Source organism: Lontra canadensis, unplaced genomic scaffold, assembly GCF_010015895.1.
Source record: "Lontra canadensis isolate GAN:19392208 unplaced genomic scaffold, GSC_riverotter_1.0 scaffold3, whole genome shotgun sequence".
Lineage (NCBI taxonomy): Eukaryota > Metazoa > Chordata > Mammalia > Carnivora > Mustelidae > Lontra > Lontra canadensis.
The window spans coordinates 19,134,334-19,149,783 of record NW_022630997.1 but is presented as its reverse complement, the minus strand read 5'-3'; the positions used below and the strand labels follow the sequence as shown (position 1 = coordinate 19,149,783).

At 37.2% G+C, this 15,450-nt stretch overlaps 1 protein-coding gene across 1 annotated transcript in view; it reads right to left on the bottom strand.

The window, feature by feature from the left end:
- HPSE2 (heparanase 2 (inactive)) overlaps positions 1-15,450 on the bottom strand; it is a 655,107-nt gene that overhangs the window by 213,089 nt on the left and 426,568 nt on the right. Inside the window, exon 6 of the mRNA XM_032882617.1 lies at positions 5,641-5,688. Coding sequence (XP_032738508.1) covers positions 5,641-5,688 — 48 coding nt within the window. The remainder of the gene's footprint in view (positions 1-5,640; positions 5,689-15,450) is intronic.

The window sequence follows — 15,450 nt, the reverse complement described above, 5'->3', positions numbered from 1 at the left end:
GAGAGCGAGAGCGAGCAAGCTAATCTCAAGCTAACTCTGTGCTGAGTGCAGAGCCCAACACAGGGCTTGATCTCAGGACCCTGACATTGCGACCTGAGATGAAACTGAGTCGGATGCTTAATTGACTGCTGCACCCAGGAGCCCCTATCCTTCTTAGGGTTTTCTTAGGTTCTTGGTTCTATAAGTTAATGTTTTTAGCCAAATTTGAGAGGAGATCTGCTTTAGTTTCTTCAAAAAAGTTTTCTGCTTTATTATCTGTTTCTTGCCTTCTGGTCTGTAATTATACAAATTATACATCTTTTTTTTAAAAGATTTTATTTATTTATTTGACAGAGAGAGAGCAGGCAGAGAGACAGGCAGAGAGAGAGGAGGAAGCAGACTCCCCAGTGAGCAGAGAGCCCGATGTGGGGCTCCATCCCAGGACCCTGGGATCATGACCTGAGCCTAAGGCAGAGGCTTTAACCCACTGAACCACCCAGGTGCCCCCAAATGTTAGACATCTTAATATTGGCAATGAGATTGTTGAAACTTTGAACATTTTCTTCCCAGTAGTTTTGCTCTGTTCTTTAATTGTATAATTTCTAATGATCTATTTGCAAGTTCACTAATCCTTTTTTTCTGTAGTTTCCAATTTCTTCTTAAGTGCACCCAGTGAGTTTTTCGTTTGTTTCTTCTTTTCTTTAAAAATTTCATTTGGTTCTTTTATATATATATTGTTTCCATTTCACTGCTGATCTTTCCCTATGTTTCCACTCAATACAAACATTTTCCCTAATTATTTGAATATATTTACAATATTTGTTTAAAATCCTTGTCAACTGATTCTTTTTAAAATTTTTTTTTATTAACATATGATGTATTATTTGTTTCAGAGGTACAGGTCTGTGAATCATCAGTCTTACACAATTCACAGCGCTCACCATAGCACATACCCTCCTCAGTGTCCATCACTCAACCACCCTATCCCTCCACTCTGCCAGCAACCCTCAGTTTGTTTCCTGAGATTAAGAGTCTCTTATGGTTTGTATCCCTCAATACCTAGGTCATCTCTGGGTTTCTATTTATTGCTCATTCTTTTGGCCAAGACTCACAATTTCCCATTTCTCTGCATATCTAGTAATTTTTTAATTGTGTACTTCAAAGTGTGGGTGATATTTTATAGAGACAGAAGAGTGTTGGTTTGGATATATCAGGAAATTGGACGAATGACTGATCATCTCGTTCTTATGGGCATCTTCAGTTTACACGTTGTTAGGATGAATCTGTTTTATTCATACATTGGATTCAGGGAAAATCCTTAGACCCAGGACAAGACTTTACTCCTGAGGCATAACTCTTAGTTTTCAGTGGAAAGCACAAGGTACTTATGAAGTCCCTCTAAATTTGTGAAATTCAAGTTCTAATCTCTGTCCCTCATGTGACAGCAGCTGAAATTGCTGTTCAACTTTTTCAGATTTCCAGCTGTTATTTTCTACCAGGCTCTTTGGGGTCTCCCTTGAATATGCACATTGCAGGGATCAGGCAAGGATTTGAAGGAAGTTTATGAGCATGTTTTGTGTTTTGCCCATAGCTCCTTCTTTCTGAGATTTCTACCTTCTGACTCCTTCTAAGACTTTACACGAATATACAACCATGTATTTTGTTTGAGTTCTAACCACATCATACTGCATAGATTCTTAAGTGAACACATATCTTACTAGCATCATTCAATTCTTTCAAGGATTGAATAACTTTCTCTAGCTTTTGCCGCCTTTTGGTCATTCTCCTCTGTGTGTGTGTATGTGTGTGTGTGTGTGTGTGTGTGTGTGTGTATTATTTTTTTGTTCTAGATTTATCATTGATAACTGATACAAACTAGTGTACTACTTACTCATGTAATTGGAACTTCATCTCACTAACTTTTCTTTTATATGTTAACATATAATGTATTATTTGCCCCAGGGGTATAGATCTGTGAATCATCAGGCTTACACATTTCACAGCACTCACCATTATCACATACCCTCCCTAATGTCCATAACCCAACCACCCTCTCTATTCCCCCCTCCCCCAGCAACCCTCAGTTTTTTTGTGAGATTAAGAGTCTCCAATTGTTTGTCTCCCTCCTGACCCCATCTTGTTTCATTATTTCCTTCCCTACCCACCAAACCTCCCACCCTGCCTCTCAAATTCCTCATATCAGGGAGTTCTTATGAGAATTAATTGTCTTTCTCTGATTGACTTATTTCTTTCAGTACAATACCCTCTACTTCCATCCACATCATTGCAAATGGCAAGATTTCATTCCTTTTGATGGCTGCATAGTATTCCATTGTCTACATATACACCACATCTTCTTTATCCATTTATCTGTTGATGGACATCTAGGTTCTTTCCATAGTTTGGCTATTGTGGACATTGCTGCCATAAAAATTTGGGCGTGTCCCTTTGGATCACTACATTTTTATCTTTAGGGTAAATACCCAGCAGTGCGATTGTTGGGTCATAGGGTAGCTCTATTTTTCAACTTTTTGAAGAACCTCCATGCTGGCTTTTCTGCATGGATTTGGAAGGACCAATCATTAAGTCATGTATCTTGGTCCTTAAAACCCAAGAGCATGAATTTCAAATCAAAATAGTCCAACTATATAGGCATCTTTATTTTTTACTTCAGACTCAAAGTTCTTGTTCAAGTTCCAAGTTCAGTACTCCAGTACTGAATTGATTCTTTTGGCTACCTATATATAGCTATTTACTGACAAATTCAGTGTTCATTTTTTTTTTTTTCTGACTTTGACTCTTGATTTCTTTACATTAAGTAGTTCACCTCAGCATTTCTCGGGGTTAGGGAAACATGGTATTTGGCTTTAATTTTCACTAAATCCTCCTGGACTCCTGGCCAGGATCTCCTGGAATTGTTCCATCACTATTCCAAGTCTTGATTGAAAACTGTGGGTGGAAGGGATAAATGGTAGATTCCAGGTGCTACTGGTTGTCCCCAAATGAGTGCTGGTCCTGGAGCCAAAAGAAACACAATCCCTTGCCTGCTTTAAGGGGTATTTTTATAGTAGTTGTAAACACATGACATTTATCTTGAGAGGTGGCCAATATTTTAAAAATAACTAATAAAATATATTTATAAAAGTCTTATTTCTCCATTATAAAAAAAGACTGCACTCACTTCATTCCATTTGTGTTATGGAGAGAGTTTGAATATGGAAGAAAAACTTTTTCTGATCCCTCCTTGTCAAGTCACAATAACTGAGCATGTCTTACATTCTTACCCAATAATTTTCATACACTGATCTCTTTATTTCTCCTTACAAACAGTATGAATTCTTCAAGCTTCAGCCTTTATGCTACATTATCAAGATAGTTTTTGATGAAAGACACTGAAGAGGATTTGAATTGCTCTAGTAGAATGTAATATTTTCAGCAAAAAATCATTGTCTTATTATTAAAGTAGTAACAGTTAAGAGAATAACCCTTGGAGTGAGACACACTCAACTATAAGTCCCAAATCTACCACTTTCTGTGCAATGTTTGGAGTTTCTACAACTTCCTTTAAGTTATGCAAGAGATAAAACTAGTTCCAAACTCATTTGGTTGTTGTGAGAATCAGATACAGTAAGGTATAAAAGGTTTGCAACATTTCCTGCACAGTTTTCATCATTGTTGTCATTTTCCCCCATAGTAAAGGCTCCGTAAACAATTGCCTAAATAAGTACTTATTGAACTAAGTGCCATTCTGGTGGAAGAGAAAAACACACAAATTACAAAGACAAGTTAAAAGAAAAAAATAATTATAAGTTTGGTAAAGTAATTATAAGTTATGTAAGGTAGCATGGAAAGAAAAGAGCTAAGAAAGAGAATTAAAGGGGGTCTGTATTAGATAGGATCATCCGGGAAGCCCTCTCAAAGGAGATAACATGAAAGTTGAACTTTTAGAGATGAGAGGGAACTAGCCACACAAAAACTGAGGATAATAGCATTCTAGGCAGAGACAACAGCACTTAAAAAGATCCTGAGGCAGACATGCATGTGAACCTTATAAACAGTGAAAGACCACTAGTGTATTGGGACAGAATGAATTAGGTCAGGGTAGCATTAGAAATAATCATACAGTAGCAGAGGCAACACAAAGTACCTTCCTTATAGGCCAGAGTATAGTTTAAGTACAAAGGGAAGGTGCTGGGGGGTTTTAAGAATGGGAATGACAAGATCTTTAGATCTACTCATCTATGACTCACAAAACAAACTGAAGGAGGAAGGATAAGAATTCCTGGAAACATTTAAAATGATGCTTACAGAAAATAAGTATAAATGCATAATAAAATATTTTCCATTATGACTGAAGTTATTGATTGCCAACAATCAAAAATCCTTTTGGGATAGTTAATAAAGATTTCATTCACTGCTCTTGCTTCCTTCTCAACTGTTACGAATCCTAAGGAATTCTGTGACCCACTTAAAATGGAGGATAGAGAAGAAAAGTAACTGTGCTGGGAAGGCAGGGTTAGATTTACTAAGTGAGGTGGTCATAGTTGACAGTTACAAGGGCCCAGAATAGAAGCACAGGTCTGAACTGTGAGAACCACATTAGATGAAAGATGACTTAGAAGATGCTGTGGTATAGATTTCTTCACTCCTATGTGGAACATAAGCCATAGCATGGAGGACCATAATGGAAAGGAGGGAAATCTGAAGGGAGAGAAATCAGAGAGGGGGAAGAACCATGAGAGACTATAGACCATAGGAAACAAACTGAGGGTTTCAGGCATGGGGAGGGGGTAACAGGGTGATGGGTATTGAGGAGGGCACGTGTTGTAATGAGCACTGGGTATTATATGTAACTAATGAATCATTGAACACTACATCAAAAACTAATGATGTATTATACAAGGGGTAACTGAATATAATAAAAAAAAAAAAGAAAGAAAGGGCAGGATTCTGGTAAAAAATTGGTGAGACATTGTGAGATGCTGACATTCCAGCACCAATATCATAAGGAAACTTAAAGAAAATCAATTTATATGTCAGATAATGATCTTTACAAATCAAGCTACCATAGGGTAAAAAGCCTTTGCCACTATAAGCTTCTTGGAATACTGAGGTTTGTCTTCTTTTGAGGCTGCTTCATTGCCTTCATATTCTTTTTTTTTTAATTGTTTCATATTAGTTACACTCTTGGCATTAATTAGGATCACTGCCATTGCTATAATAAAGTGTTGTTATTTTAACGTGTTATATTGAGTAATTAAAACTATTTCCTCTCTTAAGGAAATTTATTCCCAAGGAAAAGCTTATGGGTAAATGATGGCATGCTCACATTCCCATTACCTGTTCACCAATGACAGATTAATTTGAAAGTATATATAATAGCTGAGCTTTCATTGTTTTTGTGTTTTGGGTTTTTTTTGTTTGTTTGTTTTTGGGTTTTTTTAAACAACAAAACAAAATCATATTACTATGAGATAGTATGATATCGCATACCGTGAGATAATATACATCACAAGAACAGTTTTGGAATTAGTTTTGACTTTTTCTCTTGGAGGATAAAGGGTAGCTTATTAGATGTCAGCTATAAAGTTCATAACAGCTAATTATCTTTCATTTCACCAAAGCTATAATAAGTAAGAGCAAAAAATGGTGAATACCTACTGTTGCCAGGTAACTGCATCCACCGTGCTTCCTGCCACCTTCATGAATCTGTACAGAACAGAAAGAACAAATAAAATAAGCTGAGGCATAGATTAGGCCAATCCGTGGGCTAAGAGTCCACAGCCACAATTAAGGTCTATCCAGAGCTACTGGAAGTTAAACTATACAGAAGGTTAAAGTAAGGATACTTTCAGCTCTTCACACATCCTTTACCATCTGGAAATCAAGACCCCAATACAGCATGCTGTCTCTGTCTTCCCAAGCCCATGCCTGATGGTTCACACATCACTTTCCCCGTGCTCAAAACTTCTCTCTCTCATTTCTTATTCTCTAAGGATTCTGAAATCTGGTAGGAAACAAACTATAACATTTCTCAAGGATGGCAACTCAATAGAGCCTTTGAAAACGTCAGCCTTTCCTTCTGAAAAGAGCTCAGGAAAACCTAATTTAGTTATATAAGCATAAAGCACTTTCAAATATACTCCAGTGATGGGCTGCCATACCTGAGTGTAGAAACCTGAGCACCACACAGAGAAATCTTTTTTTTAAAGTTTTGAGTTTTATTTAAATTCTAGTTAGTTAACATACAGTGTAATATTAGTTTCAGGAATAGAATTTAGTGATTCATCACTTACATATAATATAGAGAAATCTATTTCTGAAGCAGCTATGGAGTGTCACCTAACATTCGTTCAGCTCAAAAGAGAAACCAGACCTGTTTCCTTTCAAAACACACAGCAAAGCCTTGCTACTAATTTCCCAGCCTCCTGTGCTCCTGGAGGTTCAGAACCTCCAGGGTCCAGAACCAAAGAGCTGGGAGGAAGAATCTAAGGGCCCACAGATGCTGAAGTATCATAAATTTCAAGTCTGTGAATAACTCAATTATCTACTAACCTCCATTTTCCCCATCCACAAGTTCTGAGGCCATGTGCTGTCATGGCTATTGTTACTATTTGAAAGAGTTACCATCCAGACACAGGAAATCAAAAAGAGTATTTCTGTTCATTAAGATTTTCCTTCCAACCCTGAGACCCTGGAAGGGAACTTTTCTACAGACAGAAAGAATCTTCCATCAGTATTTCATAACCAAAGAACTCTTCCCATTAGGAAGGGAGACAGTGTTTCGTCAAGAAGGTCCTATCCTACCCCATCCCAGCATAATCTTGCAGGCAGACACATGGCAAAGGGGTTGCTATGTGTTGCCCAAACAGAGGCTCTGTTTTGCCATGATGTGGAAGAATACCTAGTTTTTGCAAGATTGGAAGTGAGAGAGGGTGCCAGGACTGCTGCTTAACATTGGAGTGAATTTTATAAAAGAAGCTGAAGAGGAACAAGAGGAGGGAAATGGGGGTGGGATAGAAGAAAGAACAGGAGAAGAGAACAAGGAAGAAAAGGAGGACATGGAAGATAGGAGAAGAAGGAGATGAGGAAGAAGAGGTAGGTTGTTTCTCGTCTATATGGTCTTGCCTTCTTTTCTCTAGTACCATTCAGCAGTCCAGGAGCAAGAATACGGGAAATAAAATGTAAGGGTGATCAGGAATGGAACTGGTTTGATGGGCAAGACTAAAACGTAAATGGAGATTGGAGGGAATATATCACATGTTGAGTACCTACTTAGTACCAGTCATTCATGTGTTATTTCTTATAATTCTCAAAGCTATTTTGCTTAGTAAGATGGATATTATTGATTCCATGATGCAGATTACTAACTTCCCTACTGGCTAGAGAAGTAGTGGCTCTAGACATCCAAACAGCCATTTTTATGGAGTCAGGTCACCCCTCCTAGTAGCACTCCTGGGGAAGCAGGGCAAGACCAGGCAAAGCAATAAATACCAGCTGGAGTATTTCCAAAATGGAAATATTTTATGTAACACTGTCTTCATTTACATAAAAATAACCATAATAAAAATAACACTGACATTTATAGTGCTTTATCATTATAAAATGCTTTTCAGCTTCTTATATGTATAATTTCACATAGTCCTCAAAACAACCTGGTAGGTAGTAAATATTCCTAATTTATACTTGAGGAGGCTATGCTTCCTGGAGGTTCTATGACTTTCTCAAATTCATAGAGCTAGTTTGGACTAAACCCAGGTTCTCTGACTCCAAACCAACCCTCCTTCCAGGATTCTATGCTGCCTCCAAGCTGCTTTCACTGAGACTCAGAAGTACAAAAGAGACTCAGAAGTGTAAAAAATAAGTTGAACTTTTGCCTTGAGAAAATACTACCAATTTATCCAAAAAAAGAAAAAAAAAGAAAAGAAAAAAGAAAAAACAAAACCTGAGCACCTTCTTTGCTTATTGGCTTCCTCTCAGACTTGAGCATTATAGTGCCTACTTGTAAGAGAATAGGAAGGGTATCAAAGGAGACTGACCCAGGGCTTCTGCTACAAGCTAAAAACCATAAAGCCAGAAGACAGAACTGGAGACAATCAGCTAGCAGAGTTTCTATCAGAGTACAAACTAACTGCTGAGAAACAGCTGTCAAGGAAGCAGTTAGCTCTACCCTGTATGGTGTTAGAAGTGAGAGAAACATTGAGGAAAGCTTCACATCGCAGATAACACTGAATTTGGCATCGAAAGAAGGGTACGAGTTTTGCCATGAAGAACAGGCAAAACAAGGTAGAATCAAGGTGAATGTATTCTCAGGAGTCCTTCTTGGCTGATGTCAAGAGACAGGTAGGGTAATGGCAGGAACTCAATCTGTTCCGGTCACTAGCTGCTAGGCTGTGATGCTACCAAGTCTGGCCTTTATCCCTTAATAACTAGGTATAAGTCCAGCTCCTATTTATCTTTGTATAACTAGTACCCAACATAACATTGCAAAATACAGCTGGCTCTTTTCATGTATATTTTTTGGGTTTATCCTGTGTTTAAGCAAGTGAGGGGAATTAGATTTGAGTGTCAGGAAGATGACTCTGGCTGGGTAAATGTGAAATGTACTCGTGTGGACAAACTGATAGGAGATGACTTCAGAGAGAGGGGATGCTTGGAAATGTAAGAATGAAAAGAGATCCATTGAGTAACACTGGTGGAGTACTCAAGAGGACTGGGTGGGTGAGCCTAGTTGGGCAGGAAACAAAAGAGAGGAGCCCAAAGTTTTAATTGTAGTAATGCCATTGCCCAAGATGGGCAACCCAGGAACAGACTTTTGATGCTGATATCGCTGAATGTATTCCAATCCTCTTGAATATGCCTTAAAGAACTTGAAGTAAATAGTCACTGATGATAACAGCTATGCATTTACAAGAGAATAAGGAGGGAAAAAAATCATCAACGCCCTGATTGGCTAAAAGGCTCTGGATAGGCAATTAAGAACACATCTAATTTGGTGTCTTAAAAGTTAGAAATTGGTTCTTTGTGCTATTATAATCTGGAGATCCTCATATGTATTGGATAGTTTGTTCTGCTATAAGTTGATGATTAACTTCGTAACTAACTTTCCATTATTAAAAGTAGCATTATAAAAAGAATGGGAAAACTGAGTTAGGAAAATTTAGAGTAAGTCTAATGTTTTCTCTGCCCTAACCTATCCCACATCCCTCAAAAAAAATACATAAAATCTGTAATTAAATATAAAATAGACTGGACCTTTATATAGAATATTATAGTTTACAGAGAAATACTTTACAATTGAATAAAGGAAAAGACTTACTGTGATCCTGGATAGGAAAATCAATTATTCTCCCTAAACTAATTTATGGGTTTAACGAAATTCTAATTTTAAAAATCTCAGTAGATATTTTTGAAACTTCACAAAATCATTCTACCATTCACATAGAAGAAGCCAAGAATATTCTTTAAAATTGGAATAATGAAAGGACATTTGTTTGATCTACCGTATATTAAAATATACCATAAAACCCACAATTATTAAAACATTCCTAGGAATTAGAAAGGAGATCTTAGGAACTAGTAAAGAGATTAGGAATTGGTAAGGAGATCTATGGAATAGACTTTTTAAAAAGTTATATAGAAGAATTTATTACATGGAAAAGAATTTAGTATTTGAAAAACTGAAGCATTTCTTTAATGATGCTATGTGATTTGTGGCTATTTGGGGAAAAAAAATTAAATTCAGATCCTCACCTAAAATTCTATTTCATATAAGAAATCAAATAATAAAATATAGTTTAGTTTCATTATATTAAAAATATCTCAATTATAATTTAATACTTTGAAACAAATGATGTTATCTTCTTAACTTTGGTAGCATATTGAAGCAGGAGAAAAGCTGCTTTAGCTTTGAGGAAATAGCATTATTAAATATGTATTCACATGAAAATTGCTATAAACTACATTCTTCTTTTTTCCTTCTTAATAAAATGAGGAAACCAACTTCAAACATATGGAAGCATTTCTACACTTATTCTGAGGAGGAAAAATCTAATTCACAAATAATGTCAAACAAAATATGCATTTCCAAATTCTACCAAGATGACCAAAGATACCCTTGTTTTTTGAGAAGTGTAAAGAACTCATCTCAAATGAGCAAATGTTCTACTTTCAGAAGTCTTTGACATGATTTTTTTTTAATACAGAGAAAGAGAAAACAACCACAGAAATAATACATAAAGGAAAACAATTAGACAACACCCCAAGGAAGAGACATTTTAAGTCAATAAGTTTGTGGAATTTTCCCTATTCCCATGCCCCTTCCCTGAAAATTAGGACTCTCTATAACTACCCTGTAATCTGTATCATTTCTATCCTTTATTTTTATATCTATATTGGCAATGTGGAAGACAACAAGTCCAAAAATATCATAATTTTCTTTGTTCAAATCTAACATTGATGGATTCTTCTGCTCTCTCATTCTGCCTGTTTCTCAGAAACTGGCCCAAGCCACATAAATGAGTAACTTCAACACAGCTGCAGAATGCTCCACAATAGTAATTTTAAAGGTGGAATAACATGCACACAGACTAGTGCTGTCAGGAGTGAAATACCTCTGGGAAAGTGAAATTCCGTTTATGTCTTGTATTATCCAAGGATTTTCAGCCATCCACTTCCATTCTAATCCCTAGATTTAGGTCTGTGAATGTACAAGTAAAAGATGACCCAGGATGTGAATAACAAAAAGGGCAAGACCTTGGTTTTCCAAGGTTGGATGTCTCCATACCTGAATTATGAAGACAGAAATCCCGGATGATTATCCCAGAGAACAGAAGATGTCTGCCCTGATGCTGACATCCAGTCATGCAAAGAAGGGTAAGAGAGTGAAAGGGCAGAGACTTGTATCAAAGGAAATTAGCCAGTGCCAGGCAGACCTCTCAGTATTGGGGGATCTTTCCCATTGGAGACAATCTGCTGCTATGGAAAAGAACAAAATATCCCCTTTCATTTTAAGTTCCTTTTCCTCCCCCAAGAGATCCCAAATCTGGGAGAATTTCTTTCCTTTGTTATCCACCTGCACATATGACGTATCTGAAATATTGTTGAACCTTCTCTCCCAGGGCATATCACAGCTCTCTCTTATAATAAGGCACATCTTTATTCATGGTCTTTGGGGTTTGATTTCTACTTCTGGACCACAGAATGCAACCCTAAAATCTGGAGTCTGAGTTTTGCTCCCAGGAAGGAGGATAAATCCTTCACAAGGAACTGGATTTCTAAATGAGTAAAACCTTCAATAAGAGAGTGGTAGTTGATCTTTTTTCCCTTGTCCACAAAGAGAACTTTGATTATGTAACTAGCATGAATAAAATGTGACAGCCATTCTACACAAAGCCTAGGAAAAACCTGTGAGGAAATTATTCCTCTTGAGTTATGGCAAACCAGGCATCATCCATTTGGTCCAAAGCCACTTGCTCTTCCGTGGCTAATTCTATATTGAGCTATACATACTAGGTACTGCATAGAACAAATGATATATTAATCTCTCTCTATATATATATCTCTCTCTTTCCCTCTTTCTTTTTCCCTCATTCCCTTCCTCTCCCTTTCACTCCCTTCCTTCCCTTTTTCTCCCCACCCCTATTTATATATAATACTACATTGGCAGTAAGCTGATAAATAGCATGGCTATATGTTCATTGACTTTAATTGCTAGTGCAGCTCTCTATTTAGGCTTTCCTTCTACCTTATTATTCCATCAATTTGATAGATTTACAGAGCTTTTAATATAATGGAATTTGAGATGGATGAGATTCTTCAGCCAATCTTTCTTGCCAATAAAATTTATATCCATGAGATTTAATTTAAGGGCAATCTTGAATGAAGAAAGAAAAAAATAAGTTAGCTACTGTATACTGACTGACATTTGGTAAGTGGTTTATATAATGCAGAACACTATAAGGTTGTATTATCACTTTCATTTTATAGATAAAGAAACTGTGCTCAAGATCACCCAGGTTATAAGTTGCAGAGCTGAAATTCAAACCCAGTTCTGAATCTAAAGCCCTTGTTTTAACTATGCAGAGATAGCAAATTAGTGATGTGTGTAGTGCTGACCCCTTTTTCGAAGCCCATGGTAGATATTGGTAATAGATCTCAATATTGTCTCATTAACCTTAGAATTGACCTACAAATCAGGGTACCAGACACTATTACCTGGAACTGGCCCCCAGGATGAAGCCTATTTACTGCTAATGGGGAGTTAAAAGGAGGGAGGCTATAACAAAATGTTTGGAACAAAATGGAGGCAGATGGGAGGTAATAATACATAAAAGACAAAACAAGTTTGTTTGATTAAAATGAAGGCAAATGTCAGGGGGTGGGGGGTGATGAGAGATGATGTTGAAACAGATCTGGAAGGCTATGGCTGGAGCTGGAAGGTGCTGGTTAGGGGAATATTATTATAGACATGTCTTGACAGTCTAAAATGCTGCTAAGGAAGTCCTAAAGAGTTGGATTCAAGCAAAGAAGGGTATAACTGACCTGATATGATTTGCCCTGGCTGTGGGGCCTAATGGGAAGGAGGAAAAACGCATCAAGATGTCATGATAAATTTCACATGTAAAACTAAACTTTCCAAAAGCTCAAGCCTTGGTATGAATCTGAGTCTAGGAGCATGAACACAGTGGAACTAAGGTAGAAAAGGATTGTATATATTTTTCCTAGTATTCCAGACCATGTGGCTTTGTTAAAAAACAAAGATTCAAGAAAATAACACCACACAGTAGAAAGACCACAGGCCTAGGAGTCAGAAAGATACCTGATTTAGGACTTGGCTCCACAGCTTATTAGCTATGTGGCCTTGGGTACCTTGTTTAATCTCTCTAAACCATTTCAAATGGAGGGAACAGCACCTACTTCTCAAGGCCTTGTGAAGATTAACAAGATAACATGCATGAAGAAGTAAGGCTACTGCCTGGCATACTACTGGCACTGAAAAAATGTGAGTCTGGTAAAAATTTAATATCTGTGCATCTCCATTCCTTGATCTGTAAAATAAAAATAAAACCCGCTCTGCCTATATTATAGGGCAGTGGTTCTTATGCTTTGGTGTGCAAAGAACTCCTTGGAGTTCCTGTTCAAAATCCAAAATCTGGGTCTCATCTCACCATACTCTGGTTTGGTAGGTCTAGGCTGGAGCTTAAGAATCATGCTGCATTTTTAAGAAACTCTCCAGGTTCTTCTAATGCAGGAGGAGGACCATGGGCCACACCTTCAACAGATTTTGATTTAGTAGTGCCTGTTAGGGTAGGCCATTCTTGGAGGAGAGAGTAGGGTTCTAAGGGAAAGTAGAAGAAAAAAAAATGAGAAAATAAATGGAAAAAAAAAGAAAGTGAGGAAGAATATCTGTGTCAAATCTAAGTCTATATCCCAGGACTCCAGCCTCCTCCAATATTCTTTCTAACCCCATCTGTCTTCTCTGACATTGGAGGAAGAGAGAAACATCTTCATCATAATGGGAATAATTGATGACCTTGGATTTAGGGAAAGAATTAGGTTGTTTCTCTAATCAGTAAAGAATTCCTTTCCTGGGTCGGGGGGTGGGGTGGGAAGAAAGCAAGTTTAAAAGTTGTAGTCACTAACACAGTGCTTAGCTAAGGAGCAGACTCTTGCAGTAGCCAATGCTTCCTTGTTAATGAGTACTAAACAGCTGCTGAGGGCCTTTCCTCTCTAGAGGCAGAGATGAAAACTCTTTTCTTATGAACTAAGAGAAATAAACTGTTCTCTCCTCCTATAGTTTGGTCAAGTCATATAACTCTTTCACAGTTGAAATAAAACAGAACAATTATTAGGAATAACATTGTAATAATTACTCTGTACACCAAATTGTCCCCAGCTGTGCATTTTTTCCCACTCCAAATGAGAATGTGGTGGTTTCTACACAGGAGGTAGAGCTGTGATTCTGCTAATTATCCTGACATGTTATTGTAGCTAATCTCTAGTTCCTATATGCACTCAATTCTCTAAACTTCTTGCAAAGCTACATAAAGTTATGTGCAAAAACAAACAAAAAAAAACCCCTGCCTTTTCAACTTTGAAATATACTTGTTCTTCTTAACAAGAGTGGTTGATATTCTTTTATGTGTCAACCACGCCAGGAACTGTGCTGAGCACTTTATTTCATTTAACTCTACAATAAACCTAAGAAATAGGTAATTTAATAAGTCCCACTTGACAGATGAAAAGATAAATTTTACAGACATTAAACAATTCCTCAAGATGACCTAGTGAGTCACTGTCCTGGATCTCATCTAGTTGCAAAGCACATGCTCTTCACCATCCCACTATTTTTTTCCCCAATCCTACTCCTGTAGTAGAAAACAGGTTGTTGTTTTAATGTCTTTATGGAGGAGGGGGCTCATGAAGTAAAAAATACTTACGGCCCATAAAAGTCATAATGGGAGCCCAGTAATAGGAACATAGAGAAGCTTTCATCCTTATCCACCCATACAGCCTTCATTCTATCTATGCTTTAAGTACAAGTGGAATCTAAAAATCAGTCTTCCACTTAGAAGAAGAATTAGTCACAACTAAAGACAGAAATTCTGGATATAAGAATGATGAATCACAGACCTGTATCCCTGAAACAAATAATACATTATATGTTAATTAATTGAATTTAAAATTTAAAAAACTGAAAAGATAAATAAATAAATAAATTTGCTTGGGGCACCTGGGTGGCTCAGTTGGTTAAGCTTCCGACTCTTGATTTTAGTTCAGGTCATGATCTCAGGGCTTTGAGAATGAGCCCTATGTCAGGCTTCACACTGGGTGTGAAGCCTGCTCAGATTCTCTCTCTTTTTTTGCCCCTCCTCCCCAACCCCCACCCCCAGCTCCCACAAGCACATTCTTTTGCTCTAAATAATGATATTGATAATAATAAAATAAAATAAATTTGCTTATTAAAAAAAGAAATTCTGGATATAAAAAGGAAATTTTTCGTTTCTAGTTGGTAGACCATTGAGCATATAACATAAATCATGTGGTCTGCTGTGATGGAGGAGGCCATTTTTTGCTGCCTAATTGTCTTTTGCTTTTATCCTCATTGCCCAGATTAGAATACTTTCCACAGCTCTTTGGGCTGCCATTGGAGCTAAGGGCCCTGTCTAGGTTTCTGTTCTAACACAGGTTCAGGTTAGAATATTCCACTAGCACCTCTGTAGAATGTTAGAATAACTTCCATTTTTCCTTCATTCAACACATTTGAGTACCTGCTATGCCTCAGACTTATTGCCAGCACTGCTTATACACTGGTAAATACAACAGACATACTTTCCACCCTCACGGAGTTTGTAGTCTTTAACCAACAAATAAACATACAATAAATATGTAGTTTTATACTGTGATAAATGCTAAAAAGAGAACCAACAGAGTGTGTTGATAAAGAATTACTTAGATCAATTACTCAAG